At 47.0% G+C, this 27,115-nt stretch overlaps 2 protein-coding genes across 6 annotated transcripts in view; one reads left to right on the forward strand and one right to left on the reverse strand.

Annotated features, from left to right (window-relative positions):
- Nucleotides 1–27,115, reverse strand: part of LOC135906318 (arylsulfatase B-like) — a 194,007-nt gene that overhangs the window by 105,445 nt on the left and 61,447 nt on the right. The gene's annotated exons all lie outside the window — the stretch shown is intronic.
- LOC135906334 (serine/threonine-protein kinase haspin-like) lies at nucleotides 4,529–20,303 on the forward strand. Of its 4 annotated transcripts, none has more exons than XM_070539754.1 (9): nucleotides 4,529–4,876; nucleotides 8,829–8,932; nucleotides 10,365–10,526; nucleotides 11,841–11,903; nucleotides 12,130–12,230; nucleotides 12,653–12,720; nucleotides 16,202–16,457; nucleotides 17,866–17,962; nucleotides 20,026–20,303. In XM_070539754.1, exons 1-9 carry the CDS (start codon nucleotides 4,730–4,732, stop codon nucleotides 20,273–20,275), a joined length of 1,248 nt encoding a protein of 415 aa, XP_070395855.1. In that variant the 5' UTR covers nucleotides 4,529–4,729; the 3' UTR covers nucleotides 20,276–20,303. The 4 variants fall into 4 exon arrangements, with proteins under 4 accessions (XP_070395855.1, XP_065293748.1, XP_070395856.1 ...); XM_065437676.2 differs by having other exon boundaries at nucleotides 16,202–16,433; XM_070539755.1 differs by having other exon boundaries at nucleotides 16,241–16,457.

Raw genomic sequence — 27,115 nt, forward strand, 5'->3', positions numbered from 1 at the left:
TTTCATTTAAAAAATTTCCGATGTTTTCGATTGGATCGCCTATCTCGACGCGGTGGTTTAGTTTTGTTTGTGTCATCAAAAATCTGCCATAGAGCTACTATAGCATACCAGATAATGTCCCCAGACTGTGAAATCTTAGCACTGGATATAATACTCCCTGGCTGCACACCTTTTTCTATATTAAACACGTACTTCCCCGCTCTATCTCTATTGCTCGCAGTCAGAAGAACATCATACTGGTGGGAGATTTTAATTCTCATCATGTGTCGTGGGGTTTCCGAACGGACACTTGTGGAAAACGCTTGTGGGATTGGGTCTTAACGAATAATTTCTCTTGCCTAAATTCGAGAGCACATACTTTCGTACGGGGTCAGTCGCGATCTCCCTAGATCTTACGTTTGCTACCTCGAGCATGTTTGTCACCTCCTGGATGACTGTAGACTCCGGAACTAGCAGCGATCACCTCCCTATAATTTTTGAACTGCTTACCCTATTGACTAGTTTACATAGTAATGTGCGCACTTTTGTTAATTACGAAAAATTTAAAAATGCGTTAAAATCAGCTTTACACGCTCAGGAGGGCATAGAGAGAGATAATAAAGCAATGTGCCTATGTTCAATTCTAAAACAGTAATCAAAAAAAGCTCAGTTTATAGTGCAATCTACTAAAGGTGGATCGTATTGTCCCTGGTGGAATTCGGACTGCGAGCGAGATTTTAGACGTAGAAAAGCTGCGTGGAAAAAGCTTTTATAGAACCAAAGTCCTAATAATTGGGCTGATTATACATACATATCTAATACATTTAAACGAAAAGTGTCAAAGGCTAAGGAGGATTATGATTCCAAGCACTACACATACCTTTCGAAATCTTGCAATAAAAAGGCACTGTTTAAATTTCTTCGATCGCGTAAAGTTATACTGGCGCCCGTGAATGTCGATTCTGTCGTTTTAACAACAAAATAAGTATCGGAATCACTTGAGAAAATTGCTAAAGGACTTGCGCAACGTTTCAAACATAAATTGCCGTTAGGCCTACAGACACCTCCCTTAGGAGACGACTTTGAAACAGTAACAGCGACAGAGCTTCAAGGCATTATTAGTTCGTTACCGACGTCAGCCCCCGGTCCAGATGGAATTACAACAGGAATGCTAAAAGTTTTATTTGATTGTGCGCCTCAGGACCTCCTAAACATAATAAATTTCTCTCTCAAAAATGCATGGGTTCCATGAGAGTGGAGAATAGCTAAAATTATTCCATTATTAAAGAAAAAATCAGCAGGACTTGACTTAGACAACATAAGACCGATTTCTCTTACTTCCAATGTCGTCAAATTAATAGAAAGAGTTCTTCATGGCCGCATAACAAATTGTATGCAGGATGATACCCTTCTCAGTCCTTGCCAGATTGGATTTCGTCCCGGTCACTCCATATGGTGCGCCCATGTAGATCTAGAGAGCCGTATTAAACTTGCTCGCCGCAAACGAGAGTACGCAGCTTTGGTCACGCTAGATGTATCAAAAGCATACGACTCTGTAGAACATGGTATTTTATTCGATAAACTTCAGTCTACGAATTTTCCTAAATATATAACCGCTTGGATCTATGAATTTATAAGAGATAGAGAGTTTTATTGTTACCAACACGCTATTTCGACTTCCCAACACAAGCAGACAAGAGGTGTACCACAGGGTTCCGTTCTTTCTCCTATATTATTTAACATTTTGCTAAGCACAATTCCTTTGTCTCCGGAAGTACGTGTTTATGTTTATGCCGACGATATCGCATTTTTTACGTCCGCAAATAATATACATTCACTACAACAGTCGTTACAGAATTACCTAGGAATGTTTGAGACATGGCGAGAGGGCTTACGTTTGTCGTTAAATATTAGCAAAAGTGCGGTATTAGTTTTCCCATTAACTGCACAGGTGCACATATCTGTACAATACCGATAGGAAATCATTCCCCAAGTTCACGAAGTCAAGTACCTTGGTGTCATTTACGATGGCAAACTCACCTGGCACAGTCACATTGAATATGTTAAAACAAAGGCAGAACGAGCCGTAGGTATGCTCCGCCGGCTCAGCCACCGACGCTCTGGACTACGCAGGGATACCTTAATGATGATCTATAAAATGTATATTCGGCCCATATTAGAATTCGGCTGCGTAATATTTTCCGGCGGCCCAGCCTACAAAATTAAACCTCTGGTACTTTTAGAAAGAGAAGCTCTACGGTCATGCCTTGGGCTACCTAGATTTGTTGCCAACGTTGTTCTTTATCAGGAAGCTCATATACCCACCCTAGATTGCAGATTCCGCATACTTACGGTTCAGACATTTTTAAAAATTTATGATTATTTCAAAAGGCGTACGCAATATATATTTATCACTGAACCGTCTGAGTTTTTCCAAGTATCGTGGTCGTGATTCCACAGTCCCCAGGTAATATTCGTTCAAGAACAGTTACAAAAATTGGATGTGTCCCTACACCACGTTTACCATTCAAATGATGCCTTACAAGACCTCAAAATTCAGTTCGATGACATATTTCCAAATCATGCTAAGCTATTACCAAGGCGAGATTTAATTAATATCTTAAACGGCCACCCACACCAGCTAACCACTGACAATGTAATAGCTACGGACGTTTCTGTGTGGAATGAGAAGGCAGGAGTGGGGATCTTCTCTGAATCTCTTCAGTGGTCTTACTCCCTTCGCCTTCCCGACTTCACACCTATAGTTCAGGCAGAATTATTAGCGATAACACTAGCATTACGAAAACTGCCCCAAAATCACCCATTAGCTGTTATTGTGACCGACTCGCTATCTGTATGCACAGCACTAACTGCATCTTTAAATTCAGCAATTCAAAGAACATTTCGTTCCATGGTGCCTCCGTACTTACGAAAAGTACGTTTGCTTTGGGTACCCGGACATCATGGGTTGCATTTGAATGAAATGGCTGATTCTCTCGCACGAGCTTCCCTGAACGGCCCTATCATATCTGTTTTGCCGACATTGGCTTATGTCACCGCGGCTAGGTACAGCAATTTCGCTATATCTCAAAACTCTGCAATATCCGTGCTAACACCCTCTTCAAATTTCCACCATCTTGGCTTCCCATGGAATACTAATTGGTGTCCTTCAAGGCAATTGGAAGTTTCCTTTACAAAATTGAGATGTCGCATACCTCCTCTAAATTTTTACTTACACAGGTCTGGTCTCGCAGTGTCCCCTCTATGTTATTTTTGCAGTGAGCCTGAAACTATCGAACATTACTTTCTCTCGTGCCGCCGCTTTCTAAGACAAAGAAAACTATTAGAATACTCATTTACTAAACTTAGCCTTTCGCTAACCTCGCCAACCATTCTTTCTTTTGGGGCGACTTCACTGGGATCCAGCCACAGGGATGCTTTTCTGGCAGTTTACAATTTCATCAGAGACACAAAAAGAGTACCTTGCTGAATTTCTAAAATTATCCATAATTTATATTATTTCATTTCTTCACGTTTACTTATTTTATTGGAATTCCTAACAATAATTATTTAAACTTCTAATTTACAGTACTATCGTCCCACGCTCCACTATACAAATCTAGTTTGTCTCTACTTCTAACCTTACGGAAAACCGCCTGCTTCTTGGCCAATCCCCCATAGTGGGTACGCGCCACTCTCAAGGCCACAAGAGAAGACAAGAAGTGCCGGTTAGTCAGGCGCATCACTAGCGCTTTACGCACGAAGGCCGGTTCGGACTGCTCGAAGGATTTTTGGCTACCGCACCGAGTTCGACCTCTCTCTCCTCGCATAACCTGTCAATAAACGCCTTGACAGAATAATTACACGCAAACGCAAAAGATGTCTCGAGTTTGCTCGGTGGAGTGGTAGCAACATTCGCCCGGCATTGCCGCTTGTGATTCTTCAACGTTAGTTTGCTCGAAAATTAAATCGGTCCGTCTCGTAAGACAATTAATGGTTCATACGTCGTTAAGCAATGGCTCATACGGACGTAAACGCGGCCTCCCCATTATGACGACAGAAGAGAAGTGAAATTCTACGCTAGAATGACGAGCGGCAACGCAGGCAGCTCCGGAACACGACGTCGAATGCGGGAGCAGCAGCACGAGCGCGTTTGTGCAGTAGCGCTGTGGAAGGAGACGACGACACTCGAACCATTGCTGACGACGACAGCGTCAGGGAACTCCGACAACGACAGCGCAGGGTACGCATAAACAGCTTCGCTGTAAAAGAACAAGCGGAAGCAAAGGACAGAAGGGAAACAAGAGGAAGGCGTCATCGCCGATTGGTGTCGTCCACCCCGTCCTGTGGCAGCGTGCGCAAGCGTCCGAGTGGCGACCGCCGAGCTCATTCTTGTCTAACGCAATTCGTCGAAGGCGACAGCTGCGTTGCACTGGCCGGACATCGTATAATCGTGAGGCACGCGAAAAAGACGATCGCCCCGCAGCACGAGACCACGCGCACTTGGTAGAGGGCAGAAATTGCGCTGGTTTGGACCAGAAGCCGGGAGCACAAGGACGAAGAAGAAGAAGAAAAGAAGAAGTGTTCGGTGGCACTTACCATTTACAGTTTTTTAATAAAGATAGCCTAATTTCATCCAAATCTTGGCCAATCCCCCACAGTGGGTGTGCGCCATCGCTCAAGGAATACCATACCATACCATACCACCTGCCCGGTCCTCGGAAGCGCAAGCACAGACCTTTCGACAGTCATGCTCCTCGGCCTCGCAGTTGTCGCCGCAGCATTCCTATTCCTGCTCAAGCATGTCTCCTGGACTGTGGTGAAGAGCACCAGGCTGCTTCTTGGGCATTGCTTTCACTGCCTCATCGAATGCACTGCCATGGACCTCATAAGTCAGGTAAAGCGAATCAAGCTTACGCAAGAACGAGAAGAAAGCATTCGTTTTTAGACGAAATAGACTCGTCCGTTGCCCACCCCGTACGGTTTCTTTTTATCGTTCCTTTTTTTTTACTTTGACTTTTATAAATATCTCCGCAGGCTCCCTTCTACTACGTCCTCCCTTCTGAATGCCCATGATACCATTTTGTTCACCCCTCGCTCGAACTCGCCCTTAGTTTAGGTACATAAACGGCCACCCTAACAGAACCCATGTAATCATACTCCCACTAAGAACAGGGCGTTTCCGCAACCCCAATGCAAGTAGCGTGATCTCATTTTGCCCGAATAATGATGTTTTGCGAACTAATGATGTTCGGAACCAGATACTCGACAGCATTCTACTCGAAAACGATAACGGACCAACAATTGTACCAATGAGCGGAAAACAACGTGCACGTTTCCATTAACTAATAGCAACTGCACGAGTGTAGCCTTTAAATGGACACTGAAGAAAGATGCTAAATCAATTTACACTGCTATTTATTCTTTCAAAACTCTATTTTCTTTATATTTTGAGGTAATATCGATTAATTAATTAGCCTAGAGAATGAAAATGACAGTCCCATCTTTTTTTCTCGCAGTTTGACATCACTGTGATGTCAGATTGCATCGCATTTCAGCTTATCGACTTTAGGCTATCTTGGAACAGAACCTTGTGCATCTTACACAGCGTTTCCCACAATATATATACTAGAGGGAACTCTGGCGCTGCGTTCGTTGACCCACCATGGGAATGATGGGAAGCACGTGGATTTCTCTGATCTTCGTGCTTGTGGATTCAGACATTCTTGTGGCTTTGTATATTACCATTTATGTGCATTAATTGTCGTAAATTTCAGAGCAATCTATACCCTTCGAAGTGCAGAAGACACTGCGAACCCGCACAATCGCTACTAATGGCAACGACTTAGCTTGACGAGGTGGCATAACCGAAACGCGCCATCCGCAACAAGGCACTGGCATGCCCGCAATAAATTCATAAGGGCGCTTCGCATCTCCTATAGATACATACGTGCCTGGCTTAATCGTTTCAATATCAGGCCTCTGTGCTAGAGGTCCCGTGTTCGAATCCTGCCGTCGGAAAATTTTAATGTTTCTTTCATTATTCACTGCGCAGTACACTTTTGAAAATCAGGAATTTACAAAGCCACAGAGCCGTTTGAAGCCAGAATGACGAAGTTTAGGCAAATCCATGTATTTCGCCTTAATGCCCACGCTGGCACAACAGCTCCCATTATCGCCCCCGTAGACACTACCACCAGAATTCCGTCTAGTATTTATTTTATTGTATCAAACTCTATGCTACACACTAACTGAGCGCCAGCAGACGCCCTCGAAATCCTTGAAGCCATACTGCGCGCTTCCATACGGAAAATACAAGGTGACGTCGCTTCCCGCTTTAAGCTACATTAAGCATGAAATGATTCCAGCTCCCGTTGACGGCGACCTTCAAGTGTCGCCCGCCGTGGTTGCTCAGTGGCTATGGTGTTGCGCTGCTGAGCACAAGGTCGCGGGATCGAATCCCGGCCACAGCGGCCGCATTACGATGGGTGCGAAATGCGAAAACACCCGTGTGCTTAGATTCAGGTGCACATTAAAGACCCCCAGGTGGTCGAAATTTCCGGAGTCCTCCACTACGGCGTGCCTCATAATCAGAAAGTGGTTTTGGCACGTAAAACCCCATAATGTTTTAACCTTCAAGTGACCTTGAGCCAGAAGCCAGAGCTTTAACCGGGCACTGAAACGAGAACATCCGGTCAAGTTGCGAGTGCAAAACGAGATCAAAGGGGCAAACCGTCAAGGGCGCCTTACATAGACTAGTTACCCTCCAAAGAAGTTACATAACCTATTCCTTCCGAGTTCTTCTATAACTGTATCTTCACAACATCCCTCAAGCTTAACTTCCAGTACGCTGAACTTTTATTTGTCATTTCCAATAGCGACATCCAAAAGGCGGATACAGAGCACGATGCGCCCGACTCTCATCTGTTGGCGCTGAGAAAGAGTCGTCTATGCTCCTTTCAACGTCATGGGTCTCTAGGTCCGCGACGCGCCAGGCTCGTCCGGCAGCGTCCAAGGCGGTGGCGTCCGGCACACCGCGGACAGCTGTTTGACCGAGACGAGACATGTAACGAGGGTCTGTCTGCGACAGGAAACTATTGCGTCCATATGGACCATTGTGCACTGGTGTGGTACGGGGTGCTGGGGTGTGCCGTTGCTAACATGCACACCCATTTTAAGATTGTGGCTAGCATCATCTCCAACCAATCTGCTTTGCCGGTAGCCATTGCGTGCTTACAACTACTCCATATAACGGCAGAGCCACATTTCTTTGTTGTTGCGTCATTTCTGTCTTACCGAGCTTTCTTTTCGCGGTTTGAATAACTTCGTTAGTGCCGTAGAAGCGTCATACACAAACGCAGCTCAAATTAGTGTTTCCCTTTAGCGTCCCTTTAAAGCACGACGCACATGGCACAACGCGGCGTCCGATATGACGTGCGAACGCGTCCGAAAGGTGGCTGTTTCGATTGCTGGAACACGCTGAAAACTGTTGGACCCCGTTGGCTACTCGAGGGATGTGGTGTTTGATAGGGAAGTTCACAGTCGCACTTCATGTAGTGCGCGGATCTGTACCTTGTGTCTCCTCTTTGCAGCTTTACATAAGACAGTGTGAAACGACTGCTGCAAAACATAGCTATCGTAGTTTATCCGACAGATACACTTCCCCAGAATTTTTATTTTAAAGCGTGCCCCTCGCCACTTTTCTGGGACTCTGTGTTTTGGCATGCGCCCTGTACCAGTGGCGACGGCTCTCCCGCATGCGGGCACACCGTACGAGAGCTCTCGTTGTCCGAAGTCAGCTATGAGCCGGAGAACCATACCAAGGTCGTCCTGAAGACAACGCAGAGGATACCGACACCGCCTCCACCTCGACCTCTCGCACAGAGTTCCTAGAAGACGACGATCCGCTGGTTGGTCTTCAAGGCAACATTTTCTTCGCAACATTTTCGAGCGCAGCGTTGAGCGTCGGCGTGCCCCGGCGGCGTGCGCAGCGAAAGCGAGAGCGAAGCCACAGCGTGGAAGAAAGTGGAGGAGGAGGCTGCAGTGGAAGAATACCTTCTAGACCAGTAGAAGGTGTTGAGCGGAAGCATGAAGACGACAGCAGTGGAAGCCGCCTTGAAATACCACCATAAGCCGATCATGTCCGCCCATCCTTATTTATCTAGGGACCTTACGCACCCTCGGATTCGACGGCACCGGCTGTGCGGGGAAAAATAGAACCAGAAAGGTCGCCTTCGCGCATAGCGTTCACCGCAAGCGCTTCCCGGTGAAGATTACGGTTGCATCAGCTGCAGTTGCCTGCAAGCGGCAACTGTGTGGCCGGTCTATATACTGCGTCGCGCACCAGTCGGTGCGGTGATCGCTTCGATGTCTCATTGTATCGCGACATGAAAACACGTATAGAGCTGAGCTCAAATTTCGCATTAGGCAGTATGGGAATCGTCGGTGATCTTTCTGACCCCCGTCCCACAGCGTCAAGCTCTACTTCTTGAGGCACAGCAATCCGCGCATGCACGCGTAATGCGAAGACTAGGCTTCGCATTACGCGTGCGGCCAGTTGTTCTTCATGCGCCCTCTGTTCCCCTTCTTCTCGTCTATCTATCTATCTATCTATCTATCTATCTATCTATCTATCTATCTATCTATCTATCTATCTATCTATCTATCTATCTATCTATCTATCTATCTATCTATCTATCTATCTATCTATCTATCTATCTATCTATCTATCTATCTATCTATCTATCTATCTATCTATCTACCTTCTTATTTGTTTGCTTGTTTTCTTGCTTGCTTGCGTGTTTGTTTTGCTTTTCAACGTGCCCTGTAAACGCTTTTCTTGCCCGCAGGGCTCTGAACACCTGTCTGCGAACATAGACGAAGCGTTCGCAAGCCTGCTCGCAGCCTGCGGTCAGCAGTCATTCGCGACGTTTGACCAGCTCTTCAGCCACATGTACGCGGTCTCGGTAACATTTTATCGCATCTTCATACAAATTGTAGCGGGAACTTCATACGAACAAAACACTTATTTGTTGCATTGGCCAATGCTTCTAAACTAACTCTTATCTTCCATGTATTTTTCCTTCATTGACATAGTTTTATTTAAAGCCAAGTTACTTTCTCCTGTAACAATATTTATTTTTGTACTGTGCTGCGACGATCAATATTTGCTTCGCGTAATGTTCGGGTTGTGGGATCGGCTCCTACCTACGACAATCTTTTCTTTTTTTTCATCCACTCTGATTTCGCTTTAACTTATCATTCCTACACTTCAAATAAAACTACAAATAACATCTCTTGTGCTTTTCTTGGCTTCATTTCTGCTGGCTTCATAAGGTTATTATTTGCAGAACAATAATGCAGAGAGGTGTCCCACTTAACACTGTCAGAAGATCGTCCTGATAGAGAAATTAAATACATATATATTTCAATCCAACACGATTCAATTTGTTTTCCATAAGATCTAATGAAGGCCACTTTCGGTAAAAAACGGAATCAACCGATTGATAGGAACCCAGATTCCTCTACTAGGCAATGTGTAACCAAGCAGAAAACTACAGTTGAGTTGCATTGTCAATAGCGGAACATAGAGCAGAGAAAGAAAAGAGAAAGAAAGGAAAATGTCACAGCTTCGCCCGAAAGGCGAAGCACCGATTGTGATAGCAAGCAAGTATAGAGCTATACGGTGGTATAGGCCGGCGTAGAATCCTACACCGGCGGCCACGAGGGCCGTAACTTGAAAGTGATCTGGGATTAGTACGTGCCTAGGAGCGCCGAGAGCCTATAGTTTTGTGTCTGCCGAGTTCTCGCCGCTGAGTTCGCTTTGAAGCGAGATGCAGAACGAAGGTCAATTCGCTCGCTGCTGTGGCCGCTCGTCCTCACGCTAGCATTTTGACAGCAAGAGTCCGTGGTGCTCATTGAGTGATATAAGCTTATGTTTGCCAGTACGGACGCGACAGCATTCTTGTCACATTAATTAACGGCCGATAAGGCTACTATCAATACTTCGTATAGCTGTCTGCTAATTTGGTATCGCAATCGATATTTCGTCGTTTGTGCAAAACTTCTACTTTTTCGTTAATCATTGTTCTAGTGCTTCGAGTTATCGATACATTCATCTTCCTTACAATGACAGCTCCTTGTTTGCTCGTTTGCAGGCTACCAGCTAGTTCACTTGGTTAGCTTACTTGGAAGACCAATTTTCAGAATGTTTGGAAGGGGTACGGAGAATTATCTTTTGATGGTGAAGCCTTCTTTCTGAATATAACAAGAAAAAGCGCGCGGGTGTTGGAATTGACAGCGCAGTGAGGAATGGTAAACTAAAATTATATTTCCTCCATTGTGTCTTACACATTGGCCACTTACTTTCTCTCTCACTTCTCAAGTGTTTTAAAGGAGGAAGGCAAGTTCGAGAAGATTGCCGAGGGCAAGAACTCGGAGGTCTTCCGCATCCAGACTTATACGGGCGACAGCGTGCTCAAGGTGGTGAAGCTCGGCTACACGCAAGAGTCGCAGCATCGCCTCTTGACCGAAATGAAGATAGCCTCGTGAGTGCGCATGCCATCGACTGTGCTTAGTTTAGTGCAGTTCACAGCGCATACGCCAGCGCTGCGGCGACAGGGAGTGATGCTGGCGGCGGTGCAAGGTGCTCTGTGGACATTCCGATCACGATAAACCGATATCGCCCTTTTGCGAATTATCCATCCGCATCGGACCATTATGAACCCTGCCGAAATGTACTCCCCCGGCGGCACGCGTATTAACCCTTTTCGCGGCGATCCCGTGGGCGCTGCCATGTTTGATCACGTGGTAGCGCGCGTCTATTGCTTCCCTCAACTGCCTCCATTGCCCCCACGTTTACAATGTGTGTGTGCATTGATTGTGCATATACGGCGCGCAAATATTCAGTTATGCGCCCGCTCACTTATTGCCGCTTTGGCGATAGAGTGGGCGTAAGATGCCGTGCCAGTTGGAGTAGATGTGTGTAGATACTGCGCGCGAAACGAACTACGACAGGAATGGACGATACTCCCTTTGTCGTTGTTTAACGAGCGGCACTCGCCCGTGTCGACGGTCCGCGGCAGAATAACTTTGTTAGAGCGCTAGTGATACAACGCTGGCGGATGAGCGAATTTCTGTATCCTCGAGGAAAGCCGTACATGTCGGAAGTGCCGGCAACACGTATGGAAAATTTCAGCAACGATCCGCGAAGTTGGATACTCAGATACATTCCATTCCTTAGTAAATCAGTCACCATCTTTGCGGCCAACTACTGCAGAAGTCTTCAATCCACATGATGCAATCCGTCATGATTGGAGCACGGTGCGTTAGCGAAAACTCAGTTGCATGTCGGACGCCTGATCGCACATAAGCAAGGTGGAAGCGGTAATACAGGTGTTCTGTGGCGGTACTGGTTTCGTATCCGTGCGCTCTCGCTGAGGCGACATGCGGCGCGCCGCCGAAAGTGCCATCTCGTTTCTCCAGCACAAACTGCTCCGCGAAAAGGGTCAATAGCACGGCCGCGAGCACCTTATCTTGAAAGCGATCTGCGAAACTGGCAGTGTGCTGCATTTGCTGAGAGCTCCGTGAGCGCTATGTTTTCCCGTTGAATGGACAGTCAGCACGAAGCAAAAATCATTCGTTGGTGCGGGCTCTGTCTTGCAAACGATCGTCTTACATAACGGACGTACGGTTTTCTCATTGGGTAAGCACAGAAGTGCTTACGCGTTTAAAACAAACACAGGTCTCTACTATGTACGCCTGCTGTATAGAAAGACTGTCACCAACACATTTCTTTGTGAGATCATGCAGTGAACGTCACAGATTTTTCTTATCTCGGCGTCTGTATTCCGGTCCTGCAGGAGGCTCACAGCGCTAAGAGACAGGCTGGACTTCTTCACGAAGGGCTTCGTCGAACTCAAGAGGTAAGAAAAAGGCTCGCGTCACGAGAGCATTCCATGTAGCCAAGTGCCTAGAAGGTGTGCGTCAGTCTGCTTGTATATCCTAACGCGGGGTTTCGACAGCGGAAGTTAGGTACGCACAAATCGAAAGGTCAAACGTCTAATTGCGTGCGTTGTATGGCGAACATTTCGCATTATTGAACATGAATTTTCACGATGCGTGGTATCTGCGTTTTCTTTTTCATCGCAGCGTCACTTGCGTGTTCGACAAATGCCCCGCAGAACTCCTCGAGGCCCGAGAACGAGCAGCCCGAACGCTACATGATGAGCGCCGAGACGGAAATGAGTCGGGTGAGGAAAGAAAGGAAGACTCAAAGCCGGTTTGTCGTCTGGCACAGTGAGATTTGTCTACATTTACAATAGTACCACACACCAGAGTGGAAGGTGCACAAGAAGCGCATGACGCTTCAGACTGTTCAGTCGGCGCTATGAGGCGGCTGGACGCTCGGTGCCTGGAAGGTCACGTGCACTGGAACGATCGCGCTACTTATTTTGGCTAACGGCAGCTGTTGCGGTATCTCAGCAAAACGGTATCGGAGGCAGTAAATCATACCATCTAGAGCAGCCGCTTTTTCCTAAAGGTGTGAAGGAGACATCGGGTGGTCGCAAATACAAAAAATATCTATGTAGATAAATCTCGAAACTTAAATCACTAACTGAGCCAGTGTACGTATCTTCATGTCAGTACTGACCCTTCGTCATATCCTTCGCAGCTCGAACACCACGAGCGTACCTGGTCTGGCACATGTCATACGGCGGCGTTCCTCTCGACAAGATCGAGGTGGGTGCGTGGTTTATGATGAATTCGCTCGCCCTTTAGACCAGAATGATGTGCTCTCGCTTGCAAGTGCGCTCTTTATCTTGGCCCTGGTGCCCACCTGTCAGTCTGGACTGTGTTGCATGACGGGGCAGCCGACGACAAAGCCATGGCGAGCGAACAGTAGCAGCAAGCACGTTCTAAGAAGAGACTGAGCACTATCGCAGCTCTTTTGCTTTTCCGGCCAGTTCCCGCAAGCCTCGGCAAAACAGTCCTGCCCCCTGTAAGTGCTCAGAAGCTTTGTCGAATAGCCAAGCTTCATGTCTGCGATGAACGCTTGCAAGAATGGACAACTTCGTTGAGGTCGTTCTTGTTCTCGTTTACATCGTTCTTGCTCGGCGCTTTACGGAATAATCATTGCCAAATACCTATTGAAAAGCTCACCACACTTAATAGTATTACTATCAGTTTTAATTCAAGCCGTTATTTTCTATCAGACTTTTAATGCGAAGCTGTTAAGGGCTACTTTCCCCACTATCGTGTCCACGTCTAGAAAAATATCCAAAGATAGTGCAATGCCCGGCCCACCCGCGGTGGAGGTGGCGAAGGCGTAAGCAGTCCCCACACGTGGTCCGATCCCGAAGATTGTGCAGTGCTGGACCAGAGTGGAAGGGCACTGAGTTTGTTTTTTTCTCTTCTTTTCTTGAATGGGATGGCTGCACTGTATTCGATGTCAGAGCCTCCGCATCTTTGTTAAGCCACGGTTGACAGCTTGTTGCCAAGCAGCTGACGCAAATACGTTGTTTGAAACAAAGTGAGTATGTGTTTAGTGGTACGCGCTCCTAATGACATAACGCGCTCTGACAGTTCTTTTTATACCACATCGATAATCCTCCGCATTCTCACTAACGCTATCTTTATAACGCCGTCTGCGTGGTGCTTTTCTATTGAAAAGGCTACGGGCATATCCGGCCGGCCTGAGAAGTATATGGCCTGTCTGAAGGGAGATTAACAAAAGCGTCTCCGTCAATGCATGTTTACGTTAATAGCGCAAGAAAGACAAGAACTCCAGATAAAACGACGGGACAAGCGCCAAGTCCGAACTAAGCTTTCTTTCGTATACGCAACGCGCTTTCTAAATCGTTGTAACAAAAATTTCGCCAAACTGTACTTTCCTTAGAGAAATGGTTGCATTAACTGCTGTGAGACAAAATTACACAGTACTGGGCGTGATATCTTTGACTCTGCCGGGCCAGTCTACGTTTCCGTTCATAATGTGAAATCAGCGGTCCCCACGATGCAGTGACACGTGCAGCAACACGGAGGAAGGAAACTAAGGAGAGGCCCTACCCCCTCCGCGCGCTAGGAGAAAAGTGTGGCGGAAATGACGTATAGGTTCGCATTTTTTGTTGCTTTTTTATTTTTTTGCTGCATGGTCACGCCTTTTGGGCCACAATGGCGGCGTTGTTCTGATTTTTTGAGCGCTCACACGTGTTGCTCTGGTAGGTTTCGTGCCGTGGCAAAGGCGCTGTGTGGGCGGGTTTGCGTTAGTCACCGTGTCTTGTTGCGCTGTGTTACCTGCACCGTGCTCTGCCGGATGTTGCGCGAGCGCGCGAAACCACGCGCAGCGCGGCGTGGTTTCGCGAAAGATGTAAACAAGAGAGGAGGGTGGCACAAAAGGCGGAGCATCGCCATGAGCAACGCCAACTTCCGGCTTCACTTTTGCTTCACAAAGAGTGACGTCAGGGCCTCTCCTTAGTTTCCTTCCTCCGTGTGCAGCAAGAAGCACGATGACGTAGCATTGTCGTCTGCAGCGCTTTTCTCTAATGAACGCGTTTTTCAACTCTACGAACATTTCAGGGACACTTCAAAGAATGACTGGGTCGAGCTGTATCAGTAAATCACCCCTCTACTTAAGGTCAGAAACCAGTCTTACAGTGAGAATAGGCCTGGTGGCTTGGTAAGACAAAAAGAACCAAGGGCAAGTGAAGGTGCCATGACGTCATCAATTGGGAGGGCGTCTAATCGTGCCTGCAGATTTTTTTATTATTTTTTTGTTGTTGTTATCGTTAAAGATACAGAATGTCATCTACATGACCCAAAGAGAGCGACTTTCGACAACCTTTACTGAGGCATACCGAATGAATTCGAAAGAAAAATTGGAATCTCCCACGCCACACTGACGTACCGGCACCAGATTTTGAAGTCGAAAATGAAAAAAAAAAGAGGAGTGGAACTGTGGCCTTCTTTTTCAATTCTTACCCTAACCGGGGCAAAGCAGAAGGGTGGGTCTAAAAATTAATCTGCAGAAAACCAAAGTAATGCCTAACAGTCTCGGGAAGAGAACAGCAGTTTACGATACGTAGCGAGTCACTGGAAGCGGTAAGGGAATGCATCTACTTAGGGCAGGTAGTGACAGCGGATGCGGATCACGAGACTCAAATAATCAGAAGAATGCGAATGGGCTGGGGTGCCTTTGGCAGGCATTCTCAGATCATGGTCAGCAGGTTGCCATTATCCCTCAAAAGAAAAGTGTATAACAGCTGTGTCTTACCAGTACTCACGTATGGGACAGAAACCTGGAGGCTTACGAAAACGTTTCTACTGAAAGTGAGGACGACGCAGCGAACTATGGAAAGAACAATGATAGGTGTAACGTTAAGGGATAAGAAGAGAGCAGATTGGGTGAGGGAACAACCGCGAGTTAATGACATCTTAGCTGAAATCAAGCAAAGGATATGGGCATGGGCAGAGCATGTAATGAGGAGGGAAGATAACCGATGGTCATTAAGAGTTACGGAATGGATTCCAAGGGAAGGGAAGCGTAGCAGGTGGCGATAGAAAGTTAGGTGGGCGGATGAGATTAAGAAGTTTACAGGGACAACATGGCCACAATCAACACATGACCGGGGTAGTTGGAGAAGTATGGGACAGGCCTTTGCCCTGCAGTGGGCGTAACCGGGATGATGATGATATTTTTTTTCAGTGGCAGTCTCCATATAAAGGTGCAACTTACTTTTGAATATTCCGACTGTAGACGAGATAAAAATGTACCAATAAATCAATATATTAAGGAGGGGCTTGAAGAGAGTTTCGACGAGTTTATCGGTGTCACTGCTGTTAGTGCTGAATCTAACACAAGAAGGCCCTCAACTTAATAACAGCCAGCACATCTACTTGTGACAGGTATTTCATTTCATTAACATGATATTACGCATCGTGTTCCATAGATGTCATTCAATCAATTAATGTTTGTAATAACAACGACCAGTCTGAACCTAAATATTTATGCTGCAGGTTTTTTCTTTTTTTCCTCAGTGCTCGCGCCGTGTTTCCATAAAAACAAACGAACTTCCAGCCTTTAAAACGGCTCAATCATAATTCGACACTGAAAATGCTTATAATCAACATACCGGAAAATTAAGAAAGAAAGAATTGGGATATGAAAGATTATTATATCAGCATAACCTATTTAGTTCTTCTAACTCCTTTCCCTGCGCTGCAGTTGAAGAGGCCGCTAAACCTCTGGAGCATCCTGCACCAGGTGGCGATGTCCCTGGCCGTGGCCGAAGAGGCACTGCAATTCGAACACCGGGCACTCTTGCTGCGTCGTGTGCTCGTCAAGTACACGCTCGAGTACGCCTCCCGCTACACCATCCGCGGCCGCGACTATGTCATCGAGACGTGGTTTCTGGAGGCCTGCATCTTGGGCGGCGCCTCGGCCCGTCTCAGCGATGGTCAGTCTTGCGGCCAGAGTGCAGGCGAGAACGCTCGATTAGGCTTTGGAACGAGGTAGCGCCGTCGTTGCACTGACAGCGCGAGCACCCGCAATAAAGAGATAGATATAAAGCAAGGAACAGACAGGAAGGGAGGTCAACCAGGAGAGCGTCCGGCTTGCTACCCTGCAGTGCGGTTAAGTGAAATGGAGATAACTGTCCGTTGCGTAATTGTTACAGTATCGTACTTTTGTGCTAGACGTCCCCTGTTCTAACCCCGCCTTCGAACAATTTTATTTATCTATCCAAATACCTGTACGCACACATATACATCTGGAACACCAAGGCGACCAGTGGGGACAGGGGCATTAATCGAGTAGCACAAACCTTCTGATATCTTCAGGCGGCACTATCTTCAAGATCGGCCACCTAAAGTGGTTAGGAATAAGCTCGACGCGGAACGGGGAGGGTAGCTCGCTATAAGAAAGACATTGTCTTCAAGACATCAACGGCGTTAACTCAGACCGCTCGGTCTGTGTGCCGGTCCTTCCGTGTGCAGCTCGTCATGCCGCTGTGGTCACACTGTCCACGAACCACGGTCATCATTTGAGAAATGTTATCCAAATTCATCCCATCCAATTGTCATTCATATGTTCTCCATCCCGTAAGGGAGTGCAGAGCACAGCGTAAGCTCACCATTTCCTTTCTTCAAAGCACTATATCTATTCACTCATGGAATGGTCATTCATGTCGAGTAACTAATATGTCACACCTCATAATCATCTTTCACGTCGGAGAACTCACTCCTTTCGTAATACATCAACGGTTGATAACTGTGGCATTATCACAGTTCACGACAGCATGACAACGATGGAATGACGGAGGAGGAATGACATCGATGAATCACGGTGTGTCGACGACGGAAAGGCAATTGGATCACGTTTCTCAAATGATGACGATTGTATATGGGCAGTGTGACCATAACGCCACTACGCAACGCCATGATGACTACGATGGCGAGACGCGATGGTACGACGAGCTAGACACGGACGGACGGACGGACGGACGGACGGACGGACGCACGGACAGGCAGGCAGGCAGGCAGGCAGGCAGGCAGGCAGACAGATAGACCAAATGACCGACCGACCAACCGATCGACCGACCGACTGAGTGAGCGACCTCCGTTAAAGCCTGCTTTGTACTTCTGCCCTTTTGATTATAATTTTTACTTTCTTTATTTAACTTGCGGCGCTCGTGGTACTTCGGGCCAGGCATTGAACTCTTTACATGTTCAGCATTTCTCGGGCGAATTACAGCAGCAAGCGTACCAAAGAAAAAAAATTATGCGTCCTTCGAAACTTCGTTTTCTAATATCTGGGGAACTACCACTTGACATAAACGGTGTTCTTTGTACTTGTTGCTCTTTGAGGCTAATTTTCTTCTGCCATCGCAGGCGACACACCGGTCTTCACGGTGATCAAGCACGATTCACACGAGCCGATGGAGCGTCACCTTCTCAACGTCGACATTAATATGAAGATAGTAATCAGGTAATATAAGCACTTTCCTGTGCCTTATAGTCGCGAGCAAAAGCTTGTGGACCAAAAGTAGCGTTTCTTTTTTTAATAGCGCACGAACTACGCGCGCGTTTTCGTCTAATACAATGCACAAAACAGATTCCAGGCCGTGGAGCTGCTCTAGAAGATATCTTCATTTTTTCCTGATGCCGTAGTCTGCAAACATTTACTCGCGACTGTACGTTGTTACCAACTGACCTTACAATAAGTAGGAACAGCGGGGTAATCGACAGCTCCTGGCTCGCTGTTTTTACTGTTTATAACTGCTCCGGTGTGTCGTTCGGTACTCGGCATTCGTAATTTACTTAGCAAGTTAGCGTACTAATAAATGCCATTTGGACTTCGTGCAGGGCGTCTCGCCTTTGTTGTTAGTTTGAAGCTTAGCTTTATTGCGTGCAGCGTGTATGTCTGCGAGTGTGCGTTCTGTATGTGTGATCGCTGTGTGTGTTCCGTGACTATCGTCCTACAGCTGAAGTGACACAGCAGGCGTTCAGGCAGGCTAACATCTACAGCTTATCATTGCAGCCACAATTTTTTTTTTCCTTTTTTTATGCCTGTGTATCTGTCCACGCCTTTTATGTATACACCGCATATACTCCATGGACAAATGTCGCTGACACGCGCTTATTTCCTGTGTTCTAACGCGGTTCATAGATTCCTGAACAAGCTACACGGGCATTAGCCGAGAAAAAGGGTAAACACGCACATCCACAACTTCCCTATAGAAAATATGTTGACATAATCTATGACATATTTCTATCAACATAAAAATGTTGATAGAAATATGTTGATAGTTCGTCGAGCTTGCTGACGGGGGCAGTTACAAGCCCGTCGTAGAGTTTTGCCTCGTTTGTAAATACAACGCGACGCGCACTCAAAAGAAGCACGCGCTCAGTGTTCTATCCCGCAGAGCTGTATATGGCACGGAGAACGTTGGCCCCGGTACTGTGTCATAGCAAAGCGAGCCCATGCCGTAGACTGTGTAACGCGCGGACACGTGACTAACGTTTCGGGGCTGTCCGCGTCTTGCCGTCTGCTGTGGTAGGCAGGTGATCGCTACGGGGCGAAACACTGGACAGAATAGAATCGATTGCGTGGCATTTATTTAACCGCTTCGCGATAGCTTCATTTCTCAGGTATCAACATTTGGGTCAAATCTGCGTACAATTCTTCATGCGTGGCTAACTTGAAGAAGCGCTGCTTTTGCTATAAGTTTTTATCACTTGGCGATTCCCGTTGAGAATAAACCGTACGCACATATGTATTAATTTTAATATCAACACAGTCATTACTAAATGACAAATGTGCTAAACTGAAGAGGCGCCAAGATGACTTTATTAGAGCCACTACGCAAAAGCGACTTCTTCCCTGTATCCCGATACCCCCTTTATAGTACGTTGTCAGAAGTGCTACAGGTGTACATCTCTTTTGATATATTTTGCATATCGTCACCTAACAAAATGAGTTGTACGGAAGTTCTTAAGGTTGACGAAGGCAGAGTTGAAGGATTGTAGACATCGAGTTGCAAGCAATGTACGCGTCTGCGTGCGTGCGTGCGTGCGTGCGTGTGTACACACACACACACATACACACACGTACAATGTACACGTGCACGCCGTGCGTACAGCGCAGACACCTCCGAGCGTGCACGTATGTACTGTGCTGTACGCACTACGTGCACGTGTACATTGTACGTTCGAGCGTGTACATATGACAAAAACAGCGCTCCGGGACTGACCTGCATAACTTTCAAAACAGTGTGGTCCAACGCCGTGTGCCGCCTCGCATAGTTTCTTTATCGCTTCACATTTATATATCAACTTTTCTGTCCCTTGCCTACATTTCTTTCATGTTATTACAATCTTCACCGTAGCCGCGAGACAGTTCAGCCGTCAGCCTTGAGGTGGAACCGTTTCGATGCCCACAGCCTCTCTTTCCTCCTTTCCTAAAGAATATTGCTTATTGAATTAATGTTTTATTTTTGATAGGATGGCTTGATCTTTTCTAACACTGTGAAAAAACTGCTACTGGTACAGGAACGACTGGCGCGCATTCCACCCTCTCACCAACCGTCTATGGCTGCGCTACTTGACCAAGGAACTGCGTTGGCTATACAAGTACAGATTCGGCAGCGACATGAACGAATTCGAGACACCCTTCTGGTGGGATATTGGCAGCTGGAAGAAGAAGCTATTCAAGTACTCTTCGCTAGCCGAGTTCGTCGCAAACCTCCCCCACGTCCGAGCGCAAAGACGCCACGGGGGCTTGACGACGACGACGGGTTGATTGCGCGAGGAGAAACACGTTTGATCGAAATTCCTTCGGCAATATTGGTACAGCCTGTCTTTTTCCCTTGGTATGACAGTTTTGCAATGCGCTTGGTGTACCTTTGATGTGTGCGAAAGTCCACTCACCAGCTGAGCGCCAACTAACAATTGGCGCTCTGCTGGTGGCTGGACGTCTGTCAAACAATTGTCATTTGGTTGTCAAAAAGGGTACAGTAACTCAGCCTTGCAGCACGGTTAAGACTTATAAGCACACTTAGCCTTCTTTCGAACAAAGCTGATGCCCACTACGAAGCTGAGTGGTATTCAACTTCAGCCTGCCGTGCTTTCCTTTTCAAACAGTTTTGTTGCGATACCGGTATACTTCTTATGTTTGTCAAAAAGCCACTCGTGTTTACAATGGGAGAACGCGGCCTGGATCACCTTTCGACGAAGTTGACGCTATATCATAAGGTGAGTCGCACTGCCTCAGGCTGTCCTGCTATCTTCGTTATGGATTTGTAATGTTCGGCGAACCCTTGACGTTTATCGAACGTCCACTCGCCACGACTCTGAGAGAGTATATGGGCCCTTTTCAGGGCGATCTGCGGACGCCACCAGACTTGGTCACGTGGTGACGAGTTCATTGCTTGTCTCAGCTGTCTCCGTTGCCTCCGCGTTTTCAGTGGTTGTGCATGACGCCCCGATGCGGATAAGCAAACCGTTATTTCACCGTGTTTCGTAGGCGGTGACTGGGTGGATGACACGCGAAGCTTTGGCCACAGATTCTGAGGACACGCAAGCGCTTTTGCAAATTATTGTGCCTTGTCCGAACGGCGCGAGCAGCGTGTACATGCGGTGCTTGCACTTTAAATTAAATTCCGGGATTTTACGCGCCAAAACCGCCAGTTCATTACGAGGCATGCCGCAGTGAAGGATTGACCACCTTGGGGTTCCTTAGCATGCACCCAATGCACGGCACACGGGCGTTTTTGCATTTTTCCCCAATGTCTATAGAAAGGCCAGGATTCGATCCCGCGCCTTCGGGCTAATGTAGCGCAGCGCCAGAGCCACTATACGTCACCACGGCAGGTTGAACTTGTACTGGAAGCGGGGCTGGAAATGCTGTCCGTGCTGCGCAAACTTTCCGCTCGTGAATAAAATTAATGTCTGTGTATTTTGCTCTTCATTCTTTATTTGGCTAACACGTTGAAACAGCGGCGTGTCATATTTCCGGTTCGGAGAAATTCCTGGGTGAAGTCACTATCTGATTTGCGACAGATGTTGTTCTTGCTGCGCACAATGCTTGGAACGTATATGTTCTTCACTCTGTAATAGCATGCAGCACAGACATATTATGGCTGCTCACTCGCTTACTCTGTGGACCGTTAAGAAAGCGCTCCGCTACAGACAATCGTGTACTATCGATGTAGTCACCATCAGCCATGCTTTGTGGAGTTCTCACCCGTGCTCTTGGAACATTTTTGATACTGTGCGAAAAATTTACTATGGCCGGAAGCGGCTTTACTCCCTTTGTCACACTGTAACGAGCGATATACTCACTGTTGCAGACGTTATTGGGTTTAAGTGCTTTCTTTGGAGGTTAGCGGGACAACGCTGACGGATGTGTGATGTGATAACTTTATTTGGAATCCGGCGATTTGGAGGCTCGGGCCTGGGGCCGCCTAAATGGGCACTGGGAGCTGCTGCTCCCGTGCGGCTTCCTTGGCTCGCTGGACGGCCGAAAGTTGGTCTTGGAGTTCTGAGCTGAGCAGCGCGGCCGACCACCGCGCCCGTAGATTTTCTGGGGACACTGCCATTTTATTTTGGTATATTTCACATCCCCACAACATGTGTTGAAGAGTGGCTCTAACCGACTTGCATAGCTTGCACACATCGCTCTCGTATATATCGGGGTAGATAGTTTTTAGTTGCACGGGACTCGTATAAGTTTCTGTTTGTAGTCACCTCCAAGCAACGGATGAGTGAATTATTTTATCCTCGAGGAAAGCCGTGCATCGCGAAATTCAGGTGACACAGTCGGTCCTTATGCAGCAGTGGTCCGTGGAATTGGTCACGCAGATTCGTTCCATTCCTTGATATGCCAGTCGCTGTTTTGCAGCCAACTATTGCCCACGTCTTCATTAAGAGCAAAAGCGAACTGCTCCGCTACCATCAAGGATCTGTCTGTAGGCAGCGAGCATGGGCTTCCAAGGGGCGCGGTTCCTCGTTCGGTCATAGGATGCGCATCGAGGCTCCCAATACTCGACACGACTTTCATTCGAGTTAATGTACAAATACGCTTGTTGTTCTTGTTTTTCTTTTTATTTATTTTCCTCTGCGTTCGAATGCTTATCAAGCGCACAAGGAGTAGCTCTGCTCTCATGCGCCCTTGGAATCGCAGAATTGAAATTGCAAGAAGGTTAAGACGTTTTTTTTTTCTTTTTTTTCTTTGGTTGTTTTTTTTTCTTTCCTTCTTTGTAATGTTCTGAGTATATTAAAGAAATTGAGGTACTGCATAAATGAACTTAGCACGCCGAGAAACGGGTGGCCGCATATTTCAGATATCTCCTGTACTGCGGTGTTTGTGTGCGTTTTAAGAACTATGCATTCATATAGCACACCTGACGCCATCTTCCCATATCCACGCCTGACTTGACATCTACATCGCTTTGCTTTCTGTCACTTCCCCTTTGCACTAACCATCTGTATTAAACATTTATAAAAATGTGTACGAGTATTACTTCGTCTGTTGTTTGTTCAAAACCACATGTTCGTATAGGGAATCGCTTGTGGTTTCAGCGTAGAGAGATGCTTACGGCAAATATGCAGCCGAAATTCCTACCTTTATGGTGTGTCAGTGCGTGTTTGCCCTTCGACAAGTGATTACCACGCCGTAGGAAAAATTTCAACTGAAAACAGACTGCCTCCAACTTCGACATTAGGCTTTAATCTGAACCGCCCCAAAAAGACAGACGGAGGCAAGCATGGCATGCGGTGCCTCAACGCCAGGAATCGGAGGTCATCTTATTGTGCCACGTACCGCCTTTGCCGTGGTCGTAAGCTGCGGGGGACAACCAACCAAAAAAGAAAGAGCAAAAACGCCACTTTCTTCGTTAGTTCAACGCCAACAGTGCGGTATGGGAACGTTGTGTAGGAAAATTTATTCAATTTAATCATCTGCACCTGCGCTCATGCGTTCATAAGCAATGAAATTATCTTGACAAGCTTATCTTCAAGACATGGTTACACTTGACGTAGAGTTCCTATGGTTCTTTTCGAGAAACTAAATTCGTTGCAACATTTCTCTGCCAGTTTTCAGCAATTTCCTCGCTTACGGAAGCCTTTCTTGCGGCAACAGTAGCGCATTTATTATTTCTGGACACCGGGTCACCAGTTTATAGGTTAACTGAATTTTTCCCTTTAGCGGGAAATCACCTTACATAGACAGCACGGGACAGACTTCTGACAAAATATTAGTGTTTCAGTAAAAATAATTCCATCTCCCATTTCTCTTACTTAACAAAAGAAAGCATTGGTGTATGATGGGTAGCCATCTATAAAAAAAATGTCCGATTTGTAGGCCTGCCTATGTTATTTTAGTGGTAATCATTGCTCGAACACTAATTATACATTCCCTCTTAATATGATCCGTACTGTACGCATGGTGCTACACCAAGCGTTATCTGGCCACACCAGTCCCTCTGCGCCGTTAAGGCTCCCAGTATGACTACTGCAGGAACAGTAGACTAACCAGGGTTCGTACAGAACATTCGACCCAAAATTGAGGGACGATTCAAGGTCTTCAAGTAAACCAAATGCTAAAATTCAAGGAGGGCAAGCAGACCTTATTCGTAAACATAGACTAAAACATAGAGGGACATTTCCTTACAGCTAAGCTCTGCAGGTGGCTTTTCTGTGATGCCTCCCTATGTAATAAAGTCGATCGCCTTCTGGCATGAGAGTTGTGTTTTTGTTCATGCCAAATGGCTGAAGCTTTCCCATCAGGCATTTCTAGGACCTAGGGCGCGAAACTTCAGCCATAATGACTGCGGTGTGAACCAATTAGCAAAACTAGGAAAAAATCAAGAAACATATTGGCACAGATTGGCCGCTTGATCTGGCTTTGCCGAGCTCTACGAGGGCAACAGTGATTTAACGAAGTCTGTCGCTGGTGGCTGTGCGTATGCCACACTGAAAGCGTATAGCCACGTTTTTAAAGGAATATAATCTGGGATTGCATGATTCCCGAAAAACAGTGTCCATGACATAGCCCTTATGCAATGTTTGTTACACCGCAATGTTTAAATGTCCCCCGCAACCGCAGTTTTTAAGGTATTCAACAAGCACATTTACTTTCAAGGAGCTCTCAGGGCTCTTGAATCTCTGTTTCTAAATTTATTAAAGAGTTTTCAAGGATTTCAAGGAGGTGTACCAACCCTGAGACTTGGTTTGCAGATACTTACTACGGCAATCTATGTGGACCGGTAACGTCAAGGTCAGGGTCAGCTACGATTTGCCGTCTGCGCTACGTCCTTCCACGGTGCCCAGACGCAGTCGTTCACATAGGGCAGCCCCGTCGGGTCGACCTTCATCTTCAGCGGTGACACTGCAGCTTCCGTGTACGGCTTCAGTTTACTGGAGAGCCTGTCCACAACCTGCGGAGTAAGCAGGCAGCGTCCTTATGGTACCGATAGCTACATCGGCGAGAATTGGGGCAACGAATATCGACTACGACGGCAAGAGCAGAAGAAGATAGCGGCGTCGAAATGTGCCAGGGAAATGGGGAGGAAGGTGGAAACAGCAAGCAGCAGGGAAACGAGTCTGCTGACCCCACTAAGCTGAAGCAGAAGAAATCCATCAAAGTTTTCTACGACCAGCCCGCGCCTTCAGTATAATGCGCATCTCACAAACGCGAATGGCCCACTTGCTCTCGTAGTTTTTCCATCGCGCTCACTTACTGATCCCGAGGGGGAGCCACACCACTCCACCGAGACATAACAGACAGTGTTGAGCCCCATTCAACCTTCCTTAGCACCGCTCCGGAGTCACCCTAAAGCAGGCTACCCTCAATCCGCTTCTGATCTTTCCTGGGCTGTTTCCGGTGCTTTAATTTATATGTGATCACTGAAACTGCCGCGGCGACGTAGAAGTGCCGCATGAGCGCCTCAAGCAAAAGGCATGACGTGTAGCAGTGTAACGACCGCGGTAGCGCAATATAAACGCACAGCGCGCTTTTGCCTTCAATGTTTTTTATCGAGCGGTCGCGGTAGCTGCACCTAGCAAACGCGGTGCGTCTCACAAGAGAAGCGATGTGCCTCCGAGATCTCTATCGTGAACCTCCACACCGAACCATATATTTTGGGGGCAATGTAGCGCATACGTTGCGAGAGGACGATTTACATCCACAATGTTAAGACCACAGATTCAGGTACGAATCGGCAACATGATGCAAATCGCAAAGACACAGCATATTTGTGCATGACTAGTATGTGAGAACGACATCAGAGAATCAGACGCGACGCCGCGGAATTTGAAGATAGCCTTGAATTGTCATATAATAATTTATCACATTATTTAAAAGTTGCGACTAGCTGACATATATATATATATATATATATATATATATATATATATATATATATATATATATATATATATATATATATATATCGCCTATCGCCGACCTCGATAGCGCCGCCGTTGGAGTGCTTCCGTCCGTCAATCTCCGGTGGTCTGACAACCACACAACGCGCGCAACTTTTCAGCTTGCTACGCGAATGAACCACCTCCTTCGACTGCCATGAACATTGTCTCGGCCACACCACCACAGTATGGCACAGTATCAACACCGGTTCGCACGCCACTCTCCGGCAGCTTCCTTACCGTGTCTCAGCTTCTGAACGCCGTGTCATCGACGCACAAATGAGCGATATGCTTCGACGTGGCGTGGTTCAGCCGTCCCACAGCCCGTGTTCGTCGCCCGTCTTCCTCGTAAAAAAGAAAGATGGTTCTATTCGCTTCTGCGTAGATTACAGACACCTTAACAAAATTACGCGCACGGAGGTTATGCCCTACCGCGCATAGACGATGCTCTTGACTGTTTGCAAGGTACCGAGTTCTTTTCCTCTTCGGATTCGCGGTCTGGATATTGGCAAGTCCCCATGGCAGAGGCCGACCGCTCGAAAACCGCTTTCGTCACACCGGACGGATTATACAAATTTAATCTCATACCATTCGGCCTATGTAATGCGCCCGCTACTTTCGAGCGTATGATGGACAGCATCTTGCGTGGTCTCAAGTGGCATAAGTGTTTGTGCTACCTAGATGATGTCGTTGTCTTCTCACCTGATTTCCCGACTCACCTCCAACGACTAAGATGTATTAAGCGGCCTTATTAAGGCTGGCCTGCAGCTTACCATCAAAAAATTCTTTTTTTGCTGCCCGTAAGCTTACCATCTTAGGCCACGTCGTATCCAAAGATGGCGTGCTTTCGGATCCTGCAAAACTCCGTGCAGTTGCGGAGTTCCCCAAACCCCCAAACCTGAAGACACTACGCAGTTTCATCGGTCTCTGCTCCTATCGCCCCTTTGAATCAACTGCTGGCTGAAGACAACCCCCTAACCGCCTGGTCGAAATCATGCGATGACGCGATCACAACCCCTTCGCCATCTGCTCACCTCTCCTGCTATTCTGCGACATTTTGACCCCGTTGCCCCAACTGAGGTCCATACAGACGCTAGTGGAGTCGGCCTTGGGGCAGTTCTTGCCTAACGCAAACGTGGTCTTGAGAAATACGTCGTTGCTTATGCTAGCCACACGCTGACAAAATCGGAGCTTAACTACTCTGTTTCAGAAAAGG

The sequence above is a fragment of the Dermacentor albipictus genome, chromosome 5 (genome assembly GCF_038994185.2).
Source record: "Dermacentor albipictus isolate Rhodes 1998 colony chromosome 5, USDA_Dalb.pri_finalv2, whole genome shotgun sequence".
Classification (NCBI taxonomy): Eukaryota; Metazoa; Arthropoda; class Arachnida; order Ixodida; family Ixodidae; genus Dermacentor; species Dermacentor albipictus.